The sequence below is a fragment of the Toxotes jaculatrix genome, chromosome 13, assembly GCF_017976425.1.
Source record: "Toxotes jaculatrix isolate fToxJac2 chromosome 13, fToxJac2.pri, whole genome shotgun sequence".
In the NCBI taxonomy this organism is placed as follows: Eukaryota; Metazoa; Chordata; class Actinopteri; family Toxotidae; genus Toxotes; species Toxotes jaculatrix.
The window spans coordinates 8,298,600-8,309,590 of record NC_054406.1 but is presented as its reverse complement, the minus strand read 5'-3'; the positions used below and the strand labels follow the sequence as shown (position 1 = coordinate 8,309,590).

Below are 10,991 nucleotides of genomic sequence, written 5' to 3'. Positions count from 1 at the left end.
TGTTGAAGTGCTCCTTCAGTTATTGGTATTGATAAGCAACTCCGTCAGCCCCACTCAGTTATTTATAGTTCACAGTTTTTGCTTTTGGGGCAGAGAAAAACTTATTTCCCCTTTAAATATTCTGCTCAAGCTGCGTGTCTGAATGTTTTGACATCTCATTCCTGAGTTGTTTTTCCTTCAAGACAGATTAACGGGCCAGTGATTTGAAAACAAGCACGATGACCTCAGTAAATAAGTTCAAGTAGTTTGATGAAATCTGTTTGATTACAGTCATTCTTTTCCACTGCCTCTTTTGTTATGAACACCTCCTCAGATACTGCTTAATCAGTAGCTGCTGTATTTAGCAGCCATTCATCAACACAATGCTCTCTCCTACTGTTCACTGCTGCACACATTCCCTCTTTATCAGAGCAAAATGTCGTGAACTGAGTTCGGATTTCTTTTGGATGGAGTCTTTACTCAGTCAACCAGAGGCTAACTAGCTAATTAGATCTCAGGCTACCTGCTGTGTTTGCCCTTGAGGAAGGCAGTGGTTTAATAACACGGACTGAGTGCTGATTTTTGGGCGATAAATGCGTGTTTGACTCTGGGTGTGAGTGTGTACATGAATGCCCTGCAGCACGTGTGCGCTCAGATTTTGTCACTTTGCATGTGCATGTGTTTAGGAGAATGTATGTGTGTGTGTGTGTGTGTAAGCATTTGTGTGTGGGTTGTGTCTTCTTGTCTTAATGTTAACGGTTTCCTAAACTTTAGTTTGTGCTCATTGCTAATAGAATAAGATGCTTTATTCTCACCATTTCAGGTAATACATCTTACTGATTAGTTGGGTGGATATCAATTTAGTCAAGGTTCTTTTCTTGCTGAAAATTAAAAATGTAATTTGGTAAACACCCAGTATTTGCTTACCTGACTCCACGTATCCAAATTCTTATGATGATATTTAGGCTGCAATGTCTGAATTTTACATGAAAAGCTCTATCTTTCTGTATGCTTTACATCCTCTAAAGATGAGAGAAGATCCCATAATACTTTCACAATAAAGCTCAATATGAAGTAATTAATCATTTACATCAGGTAAACTTAATGCTACCCTCTAGTTATGGGCATAAATGAAATAAATGAATTACTGACACTGACATCATCGTATCTGCCACAAAGAGCAGCCTCACAAATTACTATCGTGTTAAGTGAACCTCACAGACAGCCTCAAAAAAAGCTGGACAAAACCTAATTTTGTGTCCCTTTTTAAATCAGGTTGGGAACTGAAGCCTTTCTGGCGGTGAAATACTTGAAGTCATACATCAAAGCACTTCATCCTCCCTCCAAGCCATAGCTTCATTCATCATCTGCTTCCATCAGGAACTGAAGCAGAGAGAAAGCAATTTAATGCTCACTACTGGGGATACTTTTTGAGTGAATGATTGAATGAGGGAGTGATTTCAGACACAGCCACAGAAATGCTGTCACATCTTGTCACTGTTGTGTTGTCAAATGAATTAATCGTAGAATTACTCAGTCCCTAATTTTGCCGGTGGACCATTGTGGGATAAACTGGGAGAGGAAATACCGGAGCTACGTGGAGAGAAAACCATCGAATTATGTATTGGCATGGATTTGAAACAGCTTCTGCCAAACTTATAATATTCATAATGTACATAAGGTTTTTACACTTCTTGATATATATATATATATGTCTATACTGTCTACCTACCTATACTGTCTATTAAGTATTTGTAATTATGATGTAATAAGATTCAGTTCTAGAATCCCACAGTGACACGTCTCTGTTCACCCCGTTCTGTTCAACCTGTTGAGACAAACCAACAAACACGCAGCAGAGAAGAAGTTCTCATGCTTTCAAAAGCCAAGATGTGTGACCAAGGCAGGTCTTCACAGAAATCAGGCTCGGTGTATAATGATCTCCGTCTGGAGGGAAGATTTTGTGATGCAGTCATCAAAGTTGAGGATGTCGAATTTAAGATCCACAGGATCATCCTTTGTAACTGCAGCCCTTACTTCCGGTGAGTGGGTTATCTGATCTCAGTGGGAAGGAGGTGAATTTTTATCCCTTAGATAGGCTTACACTTAGTTTTGTTGTGGTTAACTATTCATTCACAGTCGACTGATTCATAGCGCATTTCTGATAAAACCAAAGGTGCAGGTTCCCTGTCTGCCTCCACACACACAGTAGTTGCATGTATTAATTTAAATGAAGAGCCCTTCAACTGGGTGCAACTTAAATTCCACAATGTGACATTTGAGGGGGTTTTATGAATTTTGTATATTAGTCACATGGAAATGAATTTTGACTTTATATGGCTTTATCAGTCCCATACTACAGTTATTTAAGCAGATTTTGAATTTGTGAAATAAATGGTGGATGGTGGCGAAACATTTCCAGAAAGATCAGAAAATAAAACAAAAAAAACCCTAAACATACCCGGACTATGATAATATTTGTGCCCTTGGAGCATACAGCGTGCAGAGTTCATGAGTTTTAAAGCTTTGTGTACTCTGGGAAAGACTCGATCACAGTCATTTTCACTTTTACTGTCAGTGTTGTTTTCTGTCACAATTTTCCTTTTCACTTTGTCACTTCTGCTTGAGAAGTGCTAAAAGAAGTTTATATTATTATTGTCAGTGTGAAAAGGTTGAATATTTGCTCTCACTCCTCTGCTGTGCCTCCATCCTGACCCTCAGAGCTCTCTTCAGTCGCTGGCCAACCGCAGACAGCAAGGTCTTTAACATATCCGGCCTGTCTCCTGGCATGATGGAGCTCATCATTGAGTTTGCATACACCGGCTCTGTTGCTGTGACAGAGGACAACGCACAGGACCTAATGCTGGCAGCTGATCTGCTCAATGTGATGGACGTCGTACAAACCTGCTCCGACTTCATCTATGAGCAGCTTTGCCCACAGAACTGCATTGGCATCTGGCAGTTCACAAATACCTGCCTCAGCTCTGAGCTGCGGCACAAGGCCTACCGCTACATCACAGATCACTTTGAGGAGGTTCTTCCCCACGAAGAGTTCCTGCAGCTCACTGCACAGGAACTCACTGAACTCCTTGACAGAGATGACCTCAATGTGAGAAGGGAGAGTACTGTGTTTGAGGCCATCATTCGCTGGATCACCCACATACCTGAAGAACGAGAAGGGCACATCACTGTGCTTTTGTCAAAGGTATAATAACTTTCTGTGACTACACTGAGTACAGATTTACATCTTCAGCATTTAGCTGATGGTGTTATCCTGACTGCTTCGGTATCATGCTTTAACACCTGGAGGCTTATTCATTTGGGAAGGACCAAGGGGGAAAAAAGCATTAGAAATTTTTGCCGTTAGTTCTGGTCCACTTTGTATTCAGATTGACTTACTACAAATGTAAGAGCTGTAAGCTTGAAGTCATACTGACAAACAGGTAACTCACTGACTGGACACTTTTGGCGACTGACATCCTTCATCATCAGTGCTGCATTGACCCATGTGGGGAAATCAGATTCTGGAGGCTGACAACAAGTCATGCTGCACTTTATTGCACTTTATAGGTTCATCTGTCTTCTCTGGTGTCACAAACAGCTTGCAAAGAAAAAAAAGCTGAGACTGCAACTGAACCTTGTGTGTCATAAATGGTGAAAAACATATACAGTGGAAAGAGGAGAAAAAGGAAATATTTTGTACCATTATGTTAATAAATGGATAAAAAATCATGAGCTCAAAATATTGATCAAATGGCAACATGCTGAGCATCAGTACAGTCTGGGCACCTGAATTTACAGTAAATGCTACAATCCCTTAGGTTAACAGATTTTGTCGTCTTGTCCCTGTGTAGGTCCGGCTGGCCCTGATAAGTGTAGAGTACATCAGGATCAATGTGATGTCCAATGAGCTAGTGAGGAACAACACTGAGTGCCTGCAAAAGGTCCATGATGCCATCCAAACCTTGTGTCACGTCCTACCAAACAGCTCCTTCACATTTCATCTTGCCCGTCCTCGCCTACCTAATGCCTTGCTGCTGGCCATCGGAGGCTGGAGCGGTGGTGATCCAACCAACGGCATTGAGGTGTACGATTTTCGCGCTGACCGCTGGATCAATGTGACAAACAACCTGGAGCGTCCTCGTGCCTATCACGGTGCTGCCTTCCTCAATGGATATGTCTACTGTGTTGGTGGCTTTGACAGGGTGGAGCATTTCAACAGTGTGCGCAGGTTTGACCTGAGCACACAGACTTGGCATGAGGTGGCACCCATGTACTGCCGCCGCTGCTATGTGAGCGTAACAGTGCTCAACGGGTGCATCTATGCCATGGGAGGCTATGATGGACATGCTCGACTCAGCACCGCAGAGCGCTACAGGCCCGAAACCAACCAGTGGAGTCTTATTGCACCCATGCACGAGCAGAGAAGCGATGCCAGCAGCACAACTCTCCATGACAAGGTAGGAGTAGTAACAAACTAGTGTTTCTGAATTAGCTCAAACATGTCTTTTTCTTACTGCATCTCCATGCTGCCATTCTCATCACTTATCAAACTCTCTGTGATAAAGTGAGTGAAGTGATATTTGTTGGTTGGACTGGTAGATTCTTCACTGGATGTTTCTGTCAGATCTCTTCACTAATAAACTTACAATGGTCTAGAAACATGTCTGTGTTATTGGTGTTAATAAAGGAAACACAGTCACCAGTTGAAACTAAGAGTACCTGCTAACTTTCAGCCCTTCCTTTTCTCTTCAGGTTTACATTTGTGGTGGTTTCAATGGGAATGAGTGTCTGCAAACAGCTGAACACTACGATCCAAAGACCAACCAGTGGACAATGATCACCCCCATGAACAGCAGGCGCAGTGGAATTGGAGTCATTGCATATGCAGACCATGTCTATGCAGTAAGTACATGAAACATTGCTGACACACGCATATCACATGAACTGTGTGAAGGATGTAGAGATTTGGTCAGCAGTTTATTCAGTAAGGGCCTACAGTCATGCTAGCAGCTCTATAAGGCCGAGCTTTCATGCACAGCAGTGCTTTAAGCAATATGCTGATATTATACCTGCCTTATACTGGCTTTTCATTTTTGTCTGTCAGTAAACACAGGGTCAATTGAAATATGCAAATGTTAGGTTAGGGAATTCAAATTTTGATGTTCCTGATTCTACATATGTGCACTTGTAGACATTTGAAGGGCTAAAATTGGATAAGAATAGCTTTAAAACCATGTCAGTGGGTATTAGAATAAAATATCAATTAATTATCTGTTACCTTTGTGTTTGAGTTTGCATCATTTTGGATTTGAATCAGAAAAATGGTCAGTTGCATGTCACTCTCATTGAGTAAGAGTTGGCAGCTCTGGATTTAGAATTAGCCTTCAAAGACCCCATAATTAGTGTGGAAGAGAGATTAAATAAAAAAAAAAACAGAACTTTGTAAATTTGTATCTTCTAAGACACGTGGGTGCTGAGAAAGTGGCTGTGTTTCCATTTAAACCCTTGAACCAACACTCATGCTCCACCAACCACAGGTCGGCGGCTTTGATGGCAACACCCGTCTGAACAGTGCAGAGGCTTACAACCCCCGGACCAATACCTGGCATGGTATATCCCCCATGTTGACCCCCCGCAGCAACTTCGGCCTTGAAGTGATTGATGACCGGCTTTTTGTTGTTGGGGGCTTCAACGGCTTCACCACCACCTATAATGTGGAGTACTATGATGCTACAACAAATGAGTGGTCTGCGGCTTGGGAGATGGAGATCTTCCGCAGTGCCTTGAGCTGCTGCGTGGTGTTTGGACTCCCCAACATGGCTGAGTATACTGCCTCTCGTGACATATTGCCATTTGTACACTTTGAGGATGAGGGGGAGGGGTCAGTCGACTCCATTCAACACCTGGACTGATTTTAACACAGTCCTGCCCTGTGCCACCATCCATCCTGGCAAGACTGTAACAAAATAAAATAAAATAAAATTTCTTCGTGCATCAAACTTCTGTTATACCAGAGAATTTTTTTAAATGTTTAATTTTATTTGAGAACTTTTAACTTTTACATTTTATGAGCAGGGTGCTGTGTCCAACCTGCAGATACAGGGTTTGATGTAGAGGGTGCCATTGTGCATGAAAACAGGTGGATGGAAACTGACGCAGGGACACAAAATCAGAGCAGAGGAGTAAAAGTAATAGGAAAAGAGAATAGAGTGGAAATTCAGTTTCAATATAAGTTAGTGCTGTTACATGACTTTCTGGCTGATGTCAAGGACTGGATGTTCCACAATCTCCTCCAACTAAATTTGGACAAAACTGGGATTATTCAGGGGGAAGAAAAGCTTGAATGACTTCAGTCTGTCCTCTGTTTTGCCGCATGCACTCCCTCCTCTCTCTCTCCCTCTCTCTTAATCTCTCTCTTCCTCTCTTTCCCTCCTCTCTGCTCTCTTTTTGTCTTCCTCTTTATCTCACAGAAAAAGCATCGGTTGCTCGTTTTGGGAAGAGTCACCTTGAAGCAAAAAGTATAAAGTTTGGGTCTGTGTGTATGAGTACATCCAAAGTGCAACATATGGTCCTTATGTGTATGTATATATATTTGCTTTTATTGTCGTTGGAGAGGAATAAGCAGTTTTCCTTTTCCTTTCACTCAAAGTACAACTGGACTTTTGGAGTATTACACACATTTTTCTGTAGTTACTTTTTAGTTTTGAATGACTGACCTTCAGGCTTTGTGAGTTTATTCATGAGTGTAGCGGCCAGAAATACACTATTATTTATCACTGAAATCACCACACAGAACATGAAGGCAAAGCAAGGGAGAGCGGTGCAGCTATTATCACTGAGGTCTTGACGTGACTTAGCAGCTTCCACCCTGACAGGCCTTACAGGGACATCAGAGACAGATTTTAAAATGCTTATCAGGTTTAATGCTTTGTGTTTTTTTAAGGAACAGAGGAAAAATATGACAGGTGCAGGGATATACTGTATCGACAGGTTACCTCCTTCTAACCCTTGTTTACCATCATCTCCCTCTTCTTCCCAGCACTAAGGTCTCAATTCCTCTTTCAGGTTATGGTGGTGACGTACTTTTCTGTAACATGTTCAGATCAATTTTTTTTTTTATCTGTCCGTCAAAATAATGGCTTTCATTCATGCTTGACAGTCCTTTCTGAGTTTGCAGCTTGTAATGTCCAAAGGTATTCAACCCAAGTGTTACAAAGTGTTACAGCCCAACACTTCTCACTATTCCTCTACTGATATGCTCATACAAATACAGTTTGCTCCTGCAGCTCCCTCCTCCACTCCAATCTGTTTCCTGTGTTCTATATTTTTGGTGTTGTTGATTAATACCATCCATCCATTAGCTATACCACTTATCCTTTGAGGGTCATGGGGATTGCAGAGATTAGTTCTCTCAGTAGACTCCTTGTTGCTGCTAAGATTCTTTAAGCATTCCCTCAAAGAGGGAAAAAAATCTGTATAATATTTGCTAAAAATGCTCAGTTACGTGATGGAAGTGTCTCTGACTGACCTGCCCGTGTGATTCAGAATTGTTTAAGATGTGACGAACTGTTCCTTGGTTCTCAGTAGGACGATTGGAAGAGAGAGTTTTAGACAAAAACCTCTGGCTCCTTTTAAATCACGATGAGGCCAACACGTAAAATTAGCCGAGCATTTGCACACAGCAGTACATGTCAGAGAGAAGCTCATGTGTGCATGTGTGTTTCTATAAGACACTATGAAAGGTTACATACAAATACGGGCTGACAATCCCAACTATTACACCGCCTACACACACACACACACACACACACACTGGGAAGGAGCCCTGACATGCACAAAGCACAGAGGTTTTAAAAAAATTATTAGCTAAAGTTGCTTGGCTGATGGTCGATGTTCTAAAAGCCCTGTGCAATACAACTTTAATAGCACTGGCAACAGGGTACACACACACGCACACATGCACACTCAATCACACTGAGCCATTTTCTCTTTCCTTATTTGCAACGTCTGGTTTCTCTGTCTCCTCCACTTTCTGTCTCTGTTTCTCCTTCGTCTGTCTGCCCGCTCTGTAGCCGAGGGCTAACTGTAAAATACAGCTTCTCGCTCATAAAACCAGTGAAAAAACACACAACCAGTTATTGTTGTGTGAGCGACTGTCAGCAAACTGACAAACGATACAGAATTAGTGCTTCACTGACACAGTTAGATCATGACATCAAAAGTGCAAAGCCTGTGTGTGGATGTGTACAGTGTGTGCGCATGTGAGTAGGTGTACGTGCGTCAGCATGTTTGTGTATCTTACATATTGTGTGAGCCGATAATAATATTAAGCCACACACAATATGTTATGTTTCAGCATGTGGCCTGTATGTGTGTATATGTGAGAGGTTATATGTGTGCATACAGCGCCTGAGGGCTTAGTTCTGTACTGGTGCAATAAAAGACACATTAGAGAAAGAGAGAGATTACAGGAAAAAAAAAACATTATCAGCCATAAATGGTGTTTTTTTTTTCATCTCAGAAAAAAAAAAAAACAATAAATCTGTGTGGGTGTGAGAAGCAACAGAGCAGAGTTTCACATGATGTGTCTGCCTGGAAATCCTGGAATGCAATGATCAACAGCAACATACATTTTTGAGGAACATGACATTGAGTTTGTTGTAACATAATGATGCAAACAAACATTTTACAGCCTTCAATGTACGAGCTATGACACACTGTCAGTCGCCTCAGAGGAGAAAAAAAAAATTACACGGGTCTGTGCACAAAAATCTTGAGGATGAAGAAAGAGAGAAGAAGGTGATGAAAGGAGGAGAGGGGCTTAAAGATAAGGAAGAGGGGAAGGACTGGAGGGGAGAAAAGGAGGGTTAGTGGGGTGTGTATGTACTGAGTGAAGGGTGGAATCAGTTTCCCTTGTCATGCTTAACACCTGTCTCACCCTCGCAGTGTGTGAGGCAGGTGTGTGAGCATTTTAGATTCCCCATTGGAAAGGATTCAATTTATACCCAATCTATCCTCTGCCTCTGTCTCTTTCACACACACACACACACACACACACACACACACACACACACACACACACACACACACACACACACACACACACACACACACTCTGGACAGCTCTTACACTTCCTCTTGACCTCTATGTGACCTCTGTCCGTTTCCTCTTACCTGAGTGCCAGTCATATGAAATCAGACTGACAATGCTGCTCTGCTTTAGCTCAGAGTTCCCGTTCTGTTCACCATCCCGCAGTTATGCTTGAGAATGAGTTTTTTCCTCCCAAGTGTGTGGGGTTAAGTTACAATACCAAGTTTGGTCACTGGGAAATTTAGGGCCAAGGCAGACTTGATGTGTACCCAGCACATGTAGTACATTGATGGAGAGTACAGTCCAGCCTGGTGGTTTAGCTTATTCCTACTGACCTGCTGTAGCAGGCAGGGTCTTCCTGCAGAATGAAGGATTATTGTTTCTGTTTTACCTTAAAATAAAGTGGTTTAGATTATTGGCTTGTTTATAATATGTCTGATTGTCTGACTGCTCCTTCCTTCTCTGAACACACGGTACCTCTTCCATCTATGAAGAAGGAATCTCCCTGAATTTTTTTCCCTTTTTCCCCATTTTCCTCATTCAAAGTTAGCCTCTAAGAACAGAAGGTGATGTACAGTCTCTTTTCTGCCTATATGCTGTGCTGCTTATGCTGTGCACCAAACAATCTTTCTTTCCATGCTGTACTAAAAACAAATTCCACCAACTCCTGTCATGTGGGCATTAAAGTGAAGTGAAGTGAACTGTGAAGCCCTCTCTGACTGTGATTTTGGGCTATATAAATAAAACAGACTTGACTCCACTTAACTTGACTTGCCTGCACTTTGGCGTAGCAATGTTGCCATGTTCCCAGATCTCAGCAATTACTTTAGTGAGCACAGTGTTATCAAAAGTGACAGAAATTATGGCCAAAACTACAAAAGTTGTTGAAATAGCCAAATTATCCTTTCATAACATGTTAATAATAAAGCAACTTCAGAGGCAAATTATCTTGCTGACATGGCTGCACTGTGTTGTTAGTATTGCATGGACACCATGTGCATGGGTGGTGCTGGTTGTCCTCCTCCTCCTCCAGCCCTCAGCAGACTTGTACCCAGGGAGAGACTCCTCTTTTCAGGCTGTTGGTGCAACAGCCTCGCCTGACAGCCCAGGAGGTCAAACCACTGTCAATCACACTGATATGGAGAGAGAGAAAGGGAGAGAGAGAGAGAGAGAGAGAGAGAGAGAGCAAAGTGAATATACAGAGAGGAGATAAGTAGAGAAAGAGGGAGAGTGAGAAGAAAGGGCACATACAGAAGGGAAGAGGAAAGAGAGGAGATGAGAATCCAAATGAATCTTCTTCACCCAACGGACAGACTGTCAAGCTCTGTGTGTGTGTGTGTGTGTGTGTGTGTGTGTGTGTGTGTGTGTGTGTGTGTGTGTGTGTGTGTGTGTGTGTGTGTGTGTGTGTGTGTGTCGTACCTACTAATTGAAATGCGATGAGGTGTGAAACACCCCCTTAAAAGACCTATCACCGTGTGTACGTGCATGTGTGTGTGTGTGTGTGTGCAATGCATCACTCATTTTGACCATAGTACAATAAATTGTGTGTGTTCTTGTGTGTGTAAGTGTGTTAAATGCAAATTTGTGAGTGCCATACTCAAGCACTTTTACATGCAACATATTTGTAGGAAATAAATTAAGGCATATTGGCAATGTGGGCACAAATTTACAATGCAACATGTACACGAATGTGTCACAATATGCATCGTACAAGTTGATATGCATGTTTGTTTACATGTGTGCAACAGTAAAGCATGAAAGCTTGGCAGTTCATCTGGATGTCAGCGTGTGTGTGTGAATGCGATAGTGCATGCGCATGTGTGTATAATTTCATTTTGCTGTCTCAGCCTCTTGTTAAGGAGCCATTTAGAGCTCAGGTTAAGTTTCTTCAGCGCCTCCTGACACTTCTTTCCTCCTC

The 10,991-nt window shown here is 42.2% G+C and overlaps 1 protein-coding gene across 1 annotated transcript; it reads left to right on the top strand.

The window, feature by feature from the left end:
• The first annotated feature begins 2,700 nt into the window (after positions 1–2,700).
• On the top strand, positions 2,701–5,970 carry LOC121191665 (kelch-like protein 10). Its single transcript, XM_041052947.1, has 4 exons — positions 2,701–3,184; positions 3,834–4,439; positions 4,735–4,884; positions 5,520–5,970. The coding sequence occupies exons 1-4, from the start codon at positions 2,768–2,770 to the stop codon at positions 5,892–5,894; spliced, it is 1,548 nt and encodes a 515-aa protein (XP_040908881.1). The 5' UTR covers positions 2,701–2,767; the 3' UTR covers positions 5,895–5,970.
• The last annotated feature ends 5,021 nt before the right edge of the window (positions 5,971–10,991 follow it).

What these genes read in the sequence shown, in the direction of transcription:
- LOC121191665 (XM_041052947.1), top strand. Translation starts at nt 2,768, where the DNA reads ATGATGGAGCTCATCATTGAGTTTGCATACACCGGCTCTGTTGCTGTG. An exon ending in TCACTGTGCTTTTGTCAAAG is followed by an intron (nt 3,185 to 3,833) that starts GTATAATAACTT and finishes GTCCCTGTGTAG; the next exon opens with GTCCGGCTGGCCCTGATAAG. An exon ending in ATGCAGACCATGTCTATGCA is followed by an intron (nt 4,885 to 5,519) that starts GTAAGTACATGA and finishes CACCAACCACAG; the next exon opens with GTCGGCGGCTTTGATGGCAA.